The sequence below is a fragment of the Sceloporus occidentalis genome, unplaced genomic scaffold, assembly GCF_023333645.1.
Source record: "Sceloporus occidentalis isolate IW3139 unplaced genomic scaffold, rSceOcc1.0.p SCAF_4, whole genome shotgun sequence".
NCBI lineage: Eukaryota > Metazoa > Chordata > Lepidosauria > Squamata > Phrynosomatidae > Sceloporus > Sceloporus occidentalis.
The window spans coordinates 85,117,865-85,135,052 of NW_028316984.1; the positions used below are offsets into that span (position 1 = coordinate 85,117,865).

General features: G+C 42.4%; 1 protein-coding gene across 2 annotated transcripts in view; it reads left to right on the forward strand.

Annotated features, from left to right (window-relative positions):
- The window catches only part of COL18A1 (collagen type XVIII alpha 1 chain), a 224,545-nt gene that overhangs the window by 100,616 nt on the left and 106,741 nt on the right, over positions 1–17,188 (forward strand). Inside the window, exon 1 of one of the 2 annotated variants that reach the window (XM_089520684.1) lies at positions 13,700–14,354. The exons of the other annotated variant lie outside the window; for it this stretch is intronic. Within the exon in view, the coding sequence (XP_089376810.1) occupies positions 13,700–14,354 (655 nt within the window). Of the gene's footprint in view, positions 1–13,699; positions 14,355–17,188 lie in introns of those variants that run through there. 2 annotated transcript variants of the gene reach the window in all.

The window sequence follows — 17,188 nt, forward strand, 5'->3', positions numbered from 1 at the left end:
AAAACAAAAACATGGTAATCACCTGGGAAAATTCAACACATAGCATACTGAGAAAGATAATAAAGGAATAAAGGGGCCATATTTTAAAAAATGATGTGCAGTCAGTCTCTAGGCATTCTTGCTAAGCAGGTTGAATATACCAATTGAATAAATATTTTGAAACATGAGGATGGACTAGAAGAGTGTAAATGAAAGAGGATTTTGGTCCATCTCTTAATATAGTAAAATAATTCACAGTAGTGGATTTTGGAACATTTGAGTAGTGAATTTGGAGTTTCTTGAAATTGAAAAATGTATTTCTCACCTTAATGCTCATCATGATCATCATCAGCATTTTAATTCCAAGTTGTAACACCACAAAATTTGGAAAAAGTCAAAAGGGGAAGAATGCTCACACAACATACTGTAAGCCCTCTCCCCCAAGGCCATGTGATCCTGACCCAAACCTGCAGCTGGAATAAACTACAATGAGCCCTTGGTATCAGTTGGGATTTGGTTCCAGGACCCCCTGTGGATACTGATCTTTGTGGATCCTCAAGTCCCATTATATACAATGGTGTCCCTTATATTAAATGGCAAAATCAAGCCTTGCTTTTTGGATTTAAATATATATTCAAGGTGTGGATGGCTGAATCTGTGAATATAGAGGTCTGACTGTATAAATACTGTAAAAACCAAGTGCATTGCATCATATGTAGTCTGGGTTTTGCTTGGAGCAATGGTCACAGCAGAGCAGTTAGTTTCATCTTAGCTTTTTACCTGGCAGCAACAGGCTCCTGGCAGTTTCCCACGAGAGAATCTTCAACTGCCATGTTATCTGCTCCCTAGTGAGTCTGATTTCAATTCATTTCCTTTCTTATGGAATTGGGTCCAGAAATCCAAAATCCAATAGCCTCTTAGTGCATCTTTAGACAGGATGCAATTAATAGCAGTTTCAAGGATATCTCTGTAGACTGCATTCCCTAGGAAATGGCTATAGAAGGCTATCCAGAGGCATCAAGAGAATTGCCAGGTCAGAGTCCATTGAGAATAAGAGGAATATGGTAAAAAGATTATTTGAAGGAAAGGGTATTTTTACTGGGGTGTAGGCGAAGGGTTCTTTTTTATTTATTTGTTTGCGCTGAAAGACGCCTCTCACTTGGAAAAATTGTTGCCCTATTTCAGAAAACAAAATGTTGTGGAGAGGTGGATGTTGTCAGTAACAACTGCCAAGGTCAAGACATGGGGAGATATATTGTGAAATCTGGCAGAACAGCTAGAAGAAAGAATGGATTCAGTTTGTACTGTTTCTTTGCGTGTTAGAAACTGAGAAATTTATAGGGTTGTCCTGTTTAAGCCTCTCAAATCTGGGCATCTAATTAGCACATTATGCAAATATTATAATTGTACATATAATTAATTTTATGTATTTAAATTTACATTAATAATTGCATTTATTTTTACCTAGCTACCATTTCAGGCTATATAATTATTCTTTCGAGAGCCAGCGTGGTGTACTGATTTGAGTGTTGGACTAGGACTCTGGAGACCAGGCTTCGAATCCTGACTCAGCCATGGAAACCCACTGGGTGACCTTGGGCAAGTCACATGCTCTCAGCCTCAGAGAATGGTCATGGCAAACCTCCTTCGAAGGAACATGCCAAGAAAATGCCATGATAGGGTCATTTTAGGGTTGCCATAAGTCAGAAATGAATTGGAAGACAGACAATAACAACAAAATCCCTTTGAGAGAACTAATACAATAATATTTATAATTCTAGATTTGGAATAGTGTGTGTGAGAGTGTGTATTTTTACCTGTGAATCAGATGATAGCCACTTTCTTCCTGTGATATATGCCTTTTTGCCATCAGTGAGAAAACTGATAAGTCAAATGGCAACTTGAAGGCAGGTGCATGTGTATGTGTATACAGACACATACATGCATCTGCCTTCAAGTCTCCATTTGACTTATTAGTTTTCTCACTGATGGCAAAAAGGCATATAGTCATAAAAATATCACAGGAAGAAAGTGGCTATCATCTGATTCCCAGGTAAAAATGCAGAGGAAAGTAAGGACAAACTACACTTCCTTCCTTTGCCCTTTCCTCACCTTGAGAACCTACTTCTCTGGTTCTTTGCACTCTCCCACTGTACTTCTCTCCCTTACCTCTCCTAGTGGCTTCACAGTGCCTCCTGCCCATACGCCACAGCTGTACTTGTCTCTTTTCCTTGTCTCACCTTACACCTTTATCACATTCCCTTTACTAACTTTTTTCAGTCCACTGCTTGCATCTGCTGCCCTTTCTTCCCTTGTTGTTCTACCTTGGAACACAACCTCTCCCTTGTGGAGTTGAAGGCTTTCATGGCCAGCATCCATAGTTTTTGGTGGGGTTTTCGGGCTATGTGGCCATGTTCTAGAAGAGTTTCTTCCTGACATTTCACCAGCATCTGTGGCTGGCATTTTCGGAGAATGCTTGCCTGGAAAGGAGGTGTGTGTGTGTATACTGTGTGACCCTGTGGGACTCCTTCCCAGGCAAGCATTCTCTGAAGATACCAGCCATAGATGCTGGTGAAACGTCAGGAAGAAACTCTTCTAGAACATGGCCACATAGCCCGAAAACCCCACAAAAAAACTAACTTCTCCCTCTCTTGCACCTTACACCATCTTATGCCTTCTTCCCTTGCTCCTTGCACGCTTCCACTGGACCTCATTTGCTTCTCTTTTCCCTTCCCTTGCTTCATCTTATATCTTTGCCTTGCTTCCCTGCCTTGTTTCCTGCACTTTGCAACTTGCATGCCTTCCCTTCTCTTGCCTTCCCTCTTTTTCTTCATCTCACTTCATGCTGCCACACCTCCCTTCTCATGTGTGTTGCACCTAGGGTTGCCATATTCCGCTGGGGGGCGGGACTTTCCCGGGTTTGGGACGGGTCCGCACGGCCCCACCCCGGTTTGGCCCCACCCCCGGGATTCCCCCCCCCCCCGCGACAGAAGCCAGGCAGGTAAAGGAGCCTCGCCTCAGCAAGACTCGTTCTCTGCTTGGCCTCCTCCGCTGGTGACAGAGGCGGCCTGACGGGGGGAAAGGGCCTCGCCTCAGCGAAGCCCTTTTCTCCTGCCTTGCCGCCTCCTCCGCCGGCCAGGGAGGCGGCCAGGCTGGGGAAAGAGCCTTTCCTCTTCTTGCTCCTCCTCCTCTTCTTCTCTCCTCCTCCTCTTCTTCCTCTTCTTCTTCTTCTTCTTCCTCCTCTCCTCCTCCTCCTCCTCCCCTTCTTCTTCATCTTCTTCCTCCTCCTCTTCTTCTTACTCTCCTCCTCCTCCTCCTCCTCTTCTTCCTCCTCCTCTTCTTCTTCCTCCTCTCCTCCTCCTCCCCTTCTTCTTCATCTTCTTCCTCCTCCTCTTTTTCTCCACCTCTTCTTCTCCACCTCATCCTTCCCCTCTTCCTCCCCTTTTTCTTCCTCTCTACTTCCTCTTCCTCCTCCTCTTCTTCCTCCTTTTCTTCTCCTCTTCCTCCTCCTCTGCTTCTTCCACTCTTCCTCCTCTTCTGGTGTTTGGCCAGAAAGGGAAGCACATTTCTGCCATCTGTCTAGGAATAATGCCAAATGTCCTCCATTTTGATCATGCCTAAGAAACATGCATTTAGATGAAATTTTTTTTAGAAATCATCATTTTGTTGCGTGTACTCCATTTTAAAAACATGTCCTACATTTGAACATTTTGTCCTACATTTGTCCCGGTTTGGAGGTCCTGACTTATGGCAACCCTAGTTGCACCCACCTGTTGCACCTCCTGCAATAGCTCCTACCATCCTTCCTTCTTACACAGCTCTGACATGCTTCCCTGCCTTGCAGCTGCACCTTCATCCCTCTCATCCTTCCCCTACCCTTGTTTCACTTTATTTTATTGCCTGCTGGCTCTCTAAAGAAGGAGCAGCTGCACAGAACTGCTAGTGATACTTTAAAATGGGGTTAGGAAAACAAACAGGTAAAAGATGTGCTGCTCCTGTTGCTATGAGACAAAGAACAGGAGCAAAGATAAATAAAGCATGGTAGGGCTTCCGTAAATTGCCTCCTTGTGCCCTTCCATGCTTGGTTTTCTGAAAAGCTGGATTTATGGACCATTTTCTAGAAGATACATTTTTGTGGGGTGGAATGTATACAAGAAGGTGGTTCTTGTGGAGCTTTTGTGGCTTGTGGAATCTTTACCCTTGCGCATTTGGTGAGCGTAGCCTATTCAAAACCTGGTATTTCAGGCCATTTAATTTATTTCCTTCAACCTTGGATTTATCGCTTTATCAAGTAAATCCAACATCGAATGTTTATTTTTTAAAACTTTAATTTAAGAACAAACCATGCCTAAGTTCTTTGCATAAATTTAAAATGTTCCTAATTTCCCCTGTTCCCAAGTAGCCACTCTCACATATCAATTTCTGCAATGCCTTATTGTTCAGCCCTAGAAATACAGAAAGAAAGAAAGAAAAAAGGAAGGGAAGGTTAAAAAAAAAGGAATGCAGATGTGTAGAGTTCATAACTGATGTGTAGCCCCTAAAAACTGGGGCAAAATAGACATTTTTATTTGGTTTTTTTCTCTCTTCCTCTGCATGGTATGTGACCATGTGTGCATGTATTTTTGAAAGAGAGCCCTGTCTAAAGGCTTATAATACAGTATTATAACTGTAAATTCACAAAAAATAAAATAAAATAAAATAAAATAAAAAAAATAAAAAATAAAAAAAATAAAAAAAATAAGGAAAACAATACATTCTTCCTTGGTGTAAAGGGAAGATAATAGTATCTAAATAGTTTTGGACATTTGCAATCACCAGTAAGTGCTGTATTGGCATGCTGTTTAAATAAATCAGAAGGCAGGTTTCATTTTAGAATAGCATTCATGTAAATACATGTATTCCTGGATTCTTCAAGCTGTTCCCTTTCATAATTGTAGGTTTGTGCAACAAATGATAATGCTCCATGAAATTTTCCTTGGGTGGGACATTAAGAACTTCTGTTTTTACCTGGAGCTTTGAAGACATCTGTTTTCCAAGAATTATGACAGCATCTTGCTATAACTCTAAACTATTTCTAAGGCAGTATTATTGTTGTGTGCATTCAAGTAATTTCTGACCCTAAGGCAAACATATCATGGGATTTTCTGGGGCTGAGAATGTGTGGATGTCACCCAGTGGGATTCCATGGCTGAGTGGAAACTCAAACCCTGATCTCCAGAGTCATAAAATGCTCAAACCACTATACCATGTTAACCCTCATTTCTAAAGTGTAAATGGTGTTTAATAGCTATTAAAAGATAATGTTCCTCTGTATATGCATCTTGCCAACATCATAATTATATGATGTCTCTTCTTGAAATCCAATTGGTTTTAGAAGTCAGAAACAAAGAGACTGTTTTAAATCCTGATTTAGCTGTAATAGTAAAATTCTCTGGCCCACTGAAATGCACAACACGGATCACCTTAAGGCTGTAGTCTTAAGCACTTATTGGGGAGCATCACCACTAATATAAAATTTACTTCTGAGTAGACATGGTTAGGATTGCGTTTACAGATTTTACACATGGATAGGACTGAATTTATATTTTAGTTGAATTGCACCCTTCTGTATGTTTTTTTTTTTAAAAAAAACACCAACATTCATTTTTACATCCATGGGATGACTTTACCCACAGCTGTTGTCATTCATTAATATGACAGTGTTTGTTAGTTGTTAATTCTATACTGGGCTTCTCTTCTTTTAGCTTTAACCTGAATGCATGATTTCCTTAAGCAGTAGTGTCTGCTTGGCTTATTATTATTATTATTATTATTAACCTTTATTTATAAAGTGCTGTAAATTTACACAGTGCTGTACATACAATCTTTTTAATTAGACGGTTCCCTGCCCTCAGGCTTACAATCTAAAAAGACATGACATAAAAGGAGAAGGGAAAGGTGGTGGGGCTAGTAGGCTAATACATATAAAGTACATAGCAATACAGTGGAACCTCGGGATACGAAATACCCGGGTTACGAATTTTTCGGGACCCGAAAAAATCCAATTGGAAATTATTGATCCGGGTTACGAACGTTTTTTCGGGTCCCGAAAAAACTTTTGGTGCTTTTCGCCGCGATTTTACACCAAATCGCGGCTTTTCCCCATTAGCGGCTATGGGGATTCGGCTTGCGAAAGCCGTTCGGGTTACGAAAGCGGCCGCGGAACGGATTATTTTCGTAACCCGAGACTCCACTGTACAGGAAATGGTTCGATAAAACAGGCATCAAAAGAACATCAAATAGCAAGCGACAATTATGCAATGCCTGGGAACGCTTCTCTGAACAGGATGGTCTTCAACTCTGTTTTGAAGCTGGTTAAAGAAGTGATGGCTCTTGCTTGTGGGGGAAGAAGGTTCCAGGAGTGAGGGGCAGCAAGTGAAAAGGGGCGAATCCGAGATGGGGCAGAGGAAATCCTGGGCTGGGACAGCAGACCTTGACTACCAGAACGGAGGGCCCTAGTAGGAAGTTGAGGAGAAAAAAGGTCTGATAAGTAAGGAGGGGTCAGCCCATGGAGGGCTTTAAACGTCGACAGCAGGAGTTTGTACTGAATACGGAAAGGGAGGGGGAGCCAGTGAAGGGATGCCAACACAGGAGAGATGTGGTCAGAGTGGTGGGTGGATGTGATAATGCGTGCAGCTGAATACTGGACAGAGATTAAAGGACGGAGGTGAGAAAGAGGAAGCCCAGCCAGGAGGACGTTACAGTAATCAAGTCGGGAGATCACTAGGGCATGGACCTTGAGATTCTGTTGTCATTAGTTCTTTAATAACTGTCCATTTTTCCTGGGAGAAAGTGGCCAATTCTTTTTGAAACAATGTAATTTGTTTCAAATTTCTTAATTGTCACTGAGCTATTTAAAAATCAAAAATCTGACTTGTGAACTGCTTGAGAACTAGAAAATGACAGTCCAGTCCTCAGGACAAAACCCAGTAGACCCACAGTATCTGCAAATGCATACAGTGAAAAGCAGATTTGAAATTTTGTTAGGCAAAATAGTCAAGCAGGAAGAATTATCTTATCAGTCTGTCCAGTATATTCACACACCAGCACAACTACCACCAGTCTTCCACAGCGATTCATGCTTGTGAAGAGGAGTCTGAATTAGCTGAATCATAATAGGGGTACCCCCTAGAATATACAATGGACATGCTGTACAGAAATAAAACAGAAGATACTTTGTTTTAAAATTCTGTTGAAGTTGTCCCTTGTTCCATACTGCCTGTGGCAAGATGGGTGATCAAAGGGAGCAGCATATCTGGAAAATTAGAATGCAGAAAAGTGTTAGAGAGGTTTTAGCCATTGTGCTGACTAGTGCTTTAGTTGCATGCCATCTCAGTCTTTGGAGGCCCGTCTAACATTAGTAATGTAAAACAGTAATCCAGTTCAACTGTACTATTGTATGAAGCTATCCCTCTTTCCAATTTGACAGTATGGGGGTTGCGAGAAGCGTTCTTATCTGTCTCCAGCCCTAGCATTTTTGACAATACATCCCCATCCCTTGTTGAGGAACATGGCTTTTCAGTATGGATGGGTCAGTTGTTACAAGCCTTTAATAAAATTTACAGATAATATATTTTTTAAATTCTAGGCTCAGTAAATGGATTTTAAAAAGTATGGGTGGAATAAATGGAGCTATTTTGTGAATTTGTGAAGCAAGTCTGTCTGTCTATCTTGGGCAGATCTGGATGCAAATAAATTGGTATGTTGGAGGTGTTTAGCAGGATGTCTCTCTTGGTATGTGAGAAATCGTCTGGTTCCTCTTATATTATTGTTAAATGAAGAGAATAGGACTCCAACACCTTTAATAATGGTGTGGAAGAGGGGGGATTGCAGCACTTGCTGAAAATCCTCTGCCCAGTTCTTTAAAGAAGCCTTTATTCACAGACCAGTGGAAAGCCGAGTACGGGACCAAATCTGAAATTTCAATACAGAAGCTCTGTAATGCAAAACTCTGTGTTGTGGTTTTAAATTTAGCTTAGTCTTTGAGATAATTTGATGTAGAACAGCCTTCCTTAAACTGCTACCCCACTGATGTGTTAAATGACAGCTGTCATTAGCCCCAGACAGCAGTGTTGTTGGCCATACTTTCTGGGGATAATGGAATTTGCCATCCAACACATCTGGAGGGCACCAGGTTGGAGAAAGCAGATGTAGAAAAATACCAAAGTTAGAGTAGGTCTGTTAGAGTAGTAGTACCAAAATATCTAATATCTAATGAAAAAATGTCCTGCATTTAGAGTTCCTATGTGAAAAAGCTCTCTTGGCCTTTGAAATGCCTATGTCAAGTCTTTGTGCTTGAGCTATCAAGTCACTGGGTGAACAATGTAGTGCTCTTTTTAAAAAAGTGGATGAATCTTTCTGTGAGCCCAGCCTCTTAGTACAATGGACCTTATCACACGTGGGAGGTTTGCAGATCTGCAGTCACTCCTGTTCTAGCAACGCGAAGCGTGATGTTTTTTCACACCAGATCCAGAGTCTGCTATCTAGCAATGCGAATTCACGTTAAAACGTGATGTTTTACCACACCTGGTTGCCTTTATGTTGCCCTTCTAAATTAAGGGGGAAGCGAAGTCAGTTCTATTCCAAGCAAGTCACGTGATGTGGATTCAAGCAAAGCAGAGTGAGTGCACATTGTATTACTACACTGGAGGGTTCAATGATTCAAATCGGCACCCTTGCACATGCTCAGTGGGGCTCTGGATGCTGTCATCCTTCCCTGCCCCCTCCTTAGCTGTCATCCTTCATCGGGATGAAGGAACAATCAGGGGATGATGGGATAGGTCGCTGGGGCAGGACTGGGATGCAGGAGAAGGCAGGGGATGATGGGATAGGTCACTGGGGGTCGCTGGGGCCAGGGTTGGGATGCAGGAGATGATGGGATAGGTCACAGGGGGTTGCTGGGGCCAGGATTGGGATGCAGGAGAAGGTAGAGGATGATGGGATAGGTCGCAGGGGGTCACTGGGGCCAGGATTGGGATGCAGGGGAAGGCAGAGGATGATGGGATAGGTCACAGGGGGTTGCTGGGGCCAGGATTGGGATGCAGGAGAAGGCAAAGGATGATGGGATAGGTCACAGGGGGTCGCTGGGGCCAGGATTGGAATGCAGGAGAAGGCAGAGGATGATGGGGATGATGGGATGGGTGGCAGAAAGGGCGAGATGGGGTGAAGGAGGAGGAGGGGAATGACAGAGCAGGATGCAGGGGGCCAAGGGGGGTGACATCAGAGTGGTTTTCCACACCAGACCAATTCAAAGTGAAATCGAAATGAGCTTGAATGCGAATTCTGTGAATTCCCTTTTTTTCTGAATTCATCAAAATGAGGGGTCACTTTGGAATCACTGCGGAAGCCCCACTGAAGGAGCTCCCATGGAAAGGAATCGCGTCTGATAACACATTCACGTTATGACTTGAATTCGCATCGTTGGAAGCGCAGTCATGTCGGAACTGACCTGCAAAAGCTCTAAAAATCTCCGTGTGATAAACCTCAATGCTAGCTATGCTACTCAAAAGTAACGTTAAGTTCAGCCCTGGAAACAAATAGTGTTCCAGTCTAAATGGATTGTTGCTAGACAATTAAAATATTGTTTCCGTAAAATAATATACTAAATGGTAAAAACATTTAGTTTGGATAAAAATAAAACATATAAAAATGAAAAATGCACTCTGAAGAAAATGCACACAAGTTAAGCCATATCCAAACCATGTTCCTCAAAACTGTGTTTACCAGTAGAAAGAGCTAAGATTGCTTCTGAATCTGCTGCTGGCTGGAGCTGTGTTTTGCAAATGAATTTGAGAGATTTTTACATCCCTAGTTGTAGCTGCAATGTGTCTGGAGGGCACCAGGATAGGGAAGGCTAAGAGAACAGGCCTGGTGAATCTCCAACAGAAGCAGATTTCATACTGCATGTGCCATCACACAGAAAGCCTTACTAAATTCTCCAGCAGATACTTTAGTAAATAAGAGAATTTTAAGCCAAGCTGTATTTACAGATACTGCAACACAGAGAAATGATTATATAAGTGAAAAAGCTCTTCTATAGAGGCACAAGTCATAGGTCTTTATGGTTGTAAACCTTGATGAATTTCGTTCTCAAGGGCATTTATGAATAATTTTTCTTCTCACTAGAAGAACGTTATTGAGAAATGCTTCATTTTCAAGGACTATTTGCTCTTAGCAATTTATACTGCAAAAAATCTACACATGATGTGTGTGCAGAGAACAGGATCTTCTGTGACAAAAAAACAACATGTTTTCTGTGCAGGAAATTTGCTTTTTGCATAGACAATAACATCTCTTTGATGCACAAAATCCTTGTGTGTGATTTCTTTTTGTAGAATAAATCCTGAACTGTGAATATTTTAATCTGTCTAGGATTTGCTTCATCAGAGTTTTCTGATACCCCTTTTGACTATTTGATTATTTATGATTTGATTATTTATGTCTATTCTTTCCATCCTTTAACAACACATTGGCGGGTTACAGACCGCTGAGAAGCAGCGGTCTGGCTCCGCCTCCGCTTGCAGTGTCCGGGAACCACAGCCTTTAAACGGTGCGGCTCCCGGACGCTGCAGAGAAGGAGCGCGGAAATCACACTCCTTCTCAGGCCCCGGAAGAGGCGCTGCGAGTGCCAATGGGCGCACTCACAACGTCACTTCCGCTGCGTGACATGCGGACGCAGAGCGTCTGCTACGTCAAAATGGCGGCAGCTGTGTGGAACGGCCGCCGCCATTTGTCACGGACTCTGTCCGTGATAGGGACGTCCTTTATGACGGTCTGTAACCCGCCATTGATTTACTTCATAAAAAAAGCCTAGGCAGATGAGGAAGATCTGGCATGATCAAATTAAGGATTGGTTTTGGGGCATGTGACCAAGTAAAAGCCTGGAGTGCTAACATCATATACTCAGCTATCCATGCAATAGACAAAATAGCACACACAGATCATCTTTACTTGTAGAACATGCCACAGTGACAGCGTGTGAGTTCTGTGACCAGATCATGTATATAAATTTAGTGTCATATGTGACTGGGATAACAAATACTGATACCAGGGCAAAGTATCCTGTGCTTAAGACAGGAAGCTATAGGCCCGATACATAAGGGCCTTTTAGGCACCCTCGTCACGTGCTAGGTATTGGCTGAGGGTAGAGCGCCCACACGCCCCACAACCCTCACATGTGATGAGGGCATAACAATGGTGGCACCCTGTATACATGGGTGCCACCATTATGTAAGTGCGCAGTATCCACACGGTGCTGTGCGGCACTTACATAACAAGTGCATCAGTGGCACACTTGTTACACCGCCGCCGTGGCTTCAAAAGAACCTGCTTTTTGTGGGTTCTTTTTCTGCCGGTGGGAATCTTCACAGTTTGGCAGCTGAGGCTCCCCTCTGGTGGAAAAACAGGCGCCAGCAGGCCACCCTTTTTGGGCGGACTGTACTGCGCCATAGTCAGATCAGAATATGGAGAAACAAAATGGTTCCCAATCAGAAAGGGATTCAGAGAAGACTACATTCTATCACCCTATCTATTCAATTTGTGTGCAGAAAATATACACAGAGCAGGTTTAGACACAGAAGAAGGAGGAGTGAAGATTGGAGGAAGGAGTATCAAGAATCTAAGATATGGAGATGACGCCATACAACTAGCAGAAAGCAGACTTGGAAAAATTACTAAATCAGAGAGGAAAGTGCTAAGGCAGGCTTGCTGTTGAATATTAAGAAAAATAATTACTATGGAGGAGCTACAGGAATTCACCATAGACAACAAAGAAATTGAAATATTTAAGGATTTCTCATAACTCGGATCAATCATTGATCAGAATGGGGATTGGAGCCAATAAATAATAAGACTAGGATTGGGAAGGACAGCTATGAAATAAATAAATGAGATCTTAAAGTGCAAAGATATCAAGCTAAATACCAGAATTAGGATCATCCAAACCATCGCATTTCCCATCACAATGCTTGGAGTAAGAGCTGGACAGTGAAGAAAGCTGACAGGAAGAAAATCTCATTTGAGATGTGATACTAGAGAAGAGTGATAAGTATACGTGGATGACCAAAAAGTCAAACAAATGATTCCAAAAATATCAAGTCTGAACTCTCCCTGGAGGCCAAAATGACTAAATTGAGGTTGTCATATTTTGGCCACATCATGAAAAGAGGTGACTCACCAGAAAAGACAATAATGTTGAGAAGGGTGGGATTTTAGGAAGTAGAAAGAGAGGAGGACCACATACCAGTTGTATAGACTCAAAGATGCCACGGCTCTGAGCCTGCAAGACCTGAGCAGGGCAATTAAGGACAGCAGGGCTTGTTGGTGTCACTTATGCTGCCAAAGTCATTTTTTAGTTGTGGCAAGCCCAAGGCGAACCTTTCATAGGGTTTTCTTGGCTAGGTGTCTTACTGGCAAGGTCTTCTTGGCAAGGTTGTCTTGGCAAGGTGTCTACAGTGTCACCATGTGTCAAAGGTGACTTGAGGGCAGATAACAACAACAACCAGGACAGGCCTGAATGATTTCAGGGGAGGTCTAGCAAATTGTGAGGGAGCATTTTATGGCAGAATCCAGTGATCTAGGGACTGGTAAACTGCCTGAAGTTGAGTCCCCTAGCAGCCTCCCTGCCCCTGACCTATTCTTCTAAAGTAGGAGTGCAGGAACCCTGATTTTGTTCACAATCTAACAAAATCTAAGCAATTTTTACATGAATATACACTATCCTCCACTGGAAGTGAGTCATATGATATTGGAAGTAGTCCTTCTTTTAAATGAATCCAACATAGCTCTTTCAAGGCTTCACAAAATCCCAACATGGTGGAGGTGTTACTGGAAGACACGCATTACACCCAGGTACCAATAGCAAGCAGAAAAGCCACTCCAAATAGCAGTGACACATAGATTTAAGGAGCCCCTCCCACTCATGCAAATCTTTTTCATTTGAATGACAGACTTCAAGCAAGTCTTCAACTCTCCTATTAGATCATTTGGTTGGTTTTTACAGTGCTGCATTTTGACTGGATCATGACCATGTTGGCAACTTAAGACACAACCAGTCAACTATAAATCCTTTCTCTGACTCTTGGTTGATTTGAATGACAACCATAGAAGCTTTCTGCTGTGTTCCACCTCCTTTAGAAATGATTTTTTTCTGAAGAAGGGAGTCTGCATTCTCTCTACTGAAGTTAATGATTTTGAAAATTAGGCTATAAACAGCCAGGATGAGAAAAGATCTCCGCCTTCTTTTAGTATTGGCTCAGGGCAGGGAGAAATTTTGACATCCCCAAATACTTTTGTAAGCTTTGGGGGCAGGAAAAACAACAATATATTTAAACTGTAGAGCAATTGTGAAGAATGGTTGGCTTCCAGGTATGCCTTTCTGTGTGCTTATGCCTTGGGTTGAAAGAAGAAAAGAATAAATCTTCAGACATTCTCATGACAAGCACCTCCTCTGTTGCAACTGAGAGCCTTATAGGCTGTGTATGCTGTGAAAAGTTTTTGATTTAATGGGAAGCAGGCTGTTGGAAGGGAGGACTTTGTTAGCCACACCCCCGCAAGTTTTATATCTGCTTGGAAGAGAGCTGCATGTTTCCTCACCCTGCAGCTCCAGAGGACAGATCAATGTGAATTCTTCCATTCACCAACCATTGCTGCACAGCACAGTTCCCCCTTAAGCCACCTTTTAATGGCTCGAGCTGAGCTCAGCATTGGGCTTCTGCTGTTTTTGACCTGTGGTTTGTCAAATGCACAAGGCTGGAGGAATTGGTTTTGGGGGGGTCCAGAGAAAACAACCATCCCTCCCACAGAAGTTGCCAGTCCTAAGGAGCAGACAGAACAGACTGAGCGGATGATGCAGCATCTTGCTACGCCTGAATCTGCTACCACCTCGAGCATCCTAGTTGAAAGTAGTACCCAGCAAAAGGGGAGAGTGTGGACTATCTTTACCTTAAAGAGACCAGGCTTCACTGCTGCCACAACTGTTCCAACAGTTACAACATCTTCCCAGCTGGAAAGCAGAGAAGGAGATATTGCAGGAGTAGGGGCTGAGATATTAAATGTAGCTGAAGGAATCAGGAATTTGGTTCAACTTTGGGATGAAAAAACTACTGAGGCGACAAAGACGACTGAGGCACCTGCAACCACTGACCTTTTGGAAGCATCACCTACTGCTGTTACAGAGTCAGAGAGCATCCTGAATGTTACTGCCAACTCTACAGATGATACTCAAACCTTGCCGGAAACTGGGCAGCCAAAAGGGGTTCCCTTGGTGACTACAAAGCCCCCTCTTCTGTGGAACAACACTCGCATCCTCTTAAAGAAGCCTGACTTTCCACTCCCAGGTAGTTCTTCTTTCTCATTTTCACCAGATGATCATGCTACTGGCACCATGTTGGCTTTTCAAGAACCTATACATGCAGGGCAAGAAGGTACCACCTCCTCTGAAACAAGGGCAACCTGGGGAGCTTCCTCAGAAAAACAAGGAATTTTGCCTGGTGCAAATGTCTTGGAATTGCAGGAGCCTCTGGCTAACAATAGCAGTCATGTACATGGTGGAATTCCATCCAAGGTGGTGGGTGCTTTAGACAACTGGCTCTTACATTATGTTGCAGATCGAAACCAATCAGTCTCTAAGGGCAATAAAACCCATCTCCAGCTTAAAAACCACCCCTTCTTTAAGCATTCTGGGATAGTAGTAGCTGATGCAAATAAGAACCACTCTAGTGATTCTGTTTCTAATTCAAATGCAACTAATGTTATGGATTTTTCTTCTGCCAATAACTCTGACTCTCTTCAGTTTCTACTAACCTACACTGTGCAACATTTTAGCAATAGTAGTGCAGGGCTTCCTTCCTTCTTTCCTGGATTGATGCCAACGGCTGGCCACTGCTTGCCCTTACCAGCCAAGCTGTCATATTGCAACAACCTGGGCATGAAGCATTTCCGAGTGCCGAATTACTTGCACCTTGGCAGTGAGGAGGAAATTCAGGCTGCTTTGCATGAGTGGGAGGGGCTTCTTAAATCTCGGTGTCACCGCTATTTGGAGTGGTTTTTCTGCTTGCTACTGGTACCTGGGTGTAATGCTTCTCTTCCAGTAACACCTCCACCATGTCGGGGATTTTGTGAGGCCTTGAAAGATCTATGCTGGATTCATTTGAAAGAGGGGCAACTTCCGATATCATGCGACTCACTTCCAGAGGAAGATGGTGTATATTCATGTGTATTTGTTAATGTTTCAGCAGGTAATGTAGCAAGGGTAATATTTGCTCACAGTTCTTAATTTCTCTTTCCTCCAGCACTAGGTAAACTAATTTTACAATAGAATCAGGGATTAAAAATAGTGACTTTGTTAAACTGTGACCCAAATGCACTTTTCAGTTTTTCAGGAAAATGGGGAATGAGCATGATGGAAGCCCCTCCTCTCTTACTCAAAGATAATCTCCAATCTCTGTGGTCCAGGCGCAAAACATCAATCTGATGTGAACCATACATTATAGGAGCTTCCTCCAATCTGGTGCCCTCCAGGTGGGTTGTCATAGCTGATTGGGGGATTCTAGGAGTTGTCCAAAATATCTAAAAGGAACAAAGATGAGGAAGGCTGCATTGTAAAACAGCTTGTGGACCTGGTGAACTAGACACCAGTAGTGGTTCAGTCAAAGTAGAGGGAAAGTGTTGTGCAATTCTGGGCAAGATGGGAGGCCCTATAGACTAAGAATTAGCCTGAACTCTTCTGTCTGCACCATTTACCTTCCATTGTTGTCTATTCATCAGTGCATGGGAAGTTACATATGGATTCCAGTGACACCATCTCATACTGTGGGCTTGATTTAGGACAAACATGCCAAAAAAGTTGCCCCATATTAGTTTCTAAAAGTTGACAGTAGTGATTATAAAAATTTCAACATTTGGAAATTTAACACTGCAGTAAGAAATGAATTAAAATTGGACAAAAGGTAAGTTGACTGAAGGCATTCTTACAACTGTTGTTTTGATAGCTCTCTCTGCCTTTTTCCCTCTGTGTGTGTGTGTGTGTGTGTGTGTGTGAGAGAGAGAGAGAGAGAGAGAGAGAGAGAGAGAGAGATTAACTGTTACACTCACAACGAAGTGACTGAAATCACTGGGTTGTCATTAATAAACATTTTCTGTCTACTTTATTTAATTTTTTTTCCAAGTGAAACACCTTGTCATCTTAAAAGTACATATAGTCTTACTTGTATATGACATTATAAGTCAAATTTATTATTTTTCAAAAATATTTATGAAGTGTAATATCTGACATTTTTCAAAATCCCAGCTTTTATTTGTGTGTGTGTGTATGAGAGAGAATGAATCAATCAATGAATGTACAAGTCAGACAAATTTCTACTGATTATATTGTATTAAAAATGAATGCAGTTTTTAGTCTGACATATGGGGAGGGGAATGGTGATGGCATTTCATTCCACCTGCATCTTCAGCACTTTTACATTTTGTGTTGTGCAGTGTAGTGCCCTTTTCCTTCTCCTCTCTCTCTGCTGCATTAACTGCTTTCTACCCCAGAGATTTTAGAATTGGGGGGGGGGGGGGGTCCTTCTGATTCCAACCCCAGAATGACAGTATCTCATCAAGCATTCCTTGTCTACTTACTTGGCACTGGGTATGCCATATACACCACATCTTGGAACTTCCTATTCTCTAAATGCACCATGTGCCCAAACTCTATCACTGCAGAAAGCAAGTTCCTACAAGACATGAATACTTCTTGGTCTCGTTTGTGATATCTCAGCTTTCTGCTGGCAAAGACTTAATCCATTCTCTCCCAGAGTTTTAGAAGTTGGGGGTCATCCAGTAAATTTTCTTGGCAGGAGATTCTGGACAGACAAAAAGAAATACTTCATACACCACATAATTAATTCAAGATATGGAATATATTGCCACAGGATGTTGTGACAGCTGATGGCAAAACTGCCTTTTTATTAGGAAGCATTGGGTAGGATGGATCTAATGATGCCTAGCAGGCATAATAGTTAAGGATGAAACTTAACTAGAGATCACTCTATTTCTCGCTAGATGTGCACAATAGTCTTAGTGTAAAAAGTGGTTGGAAAGAGGCCCTCCTTTCCATGTAACAGCCAAAGGCATTTTGTAAGTTATTCAAACAGTTACTAGACCCTACAAAATCTTGTTACCCAGTGGG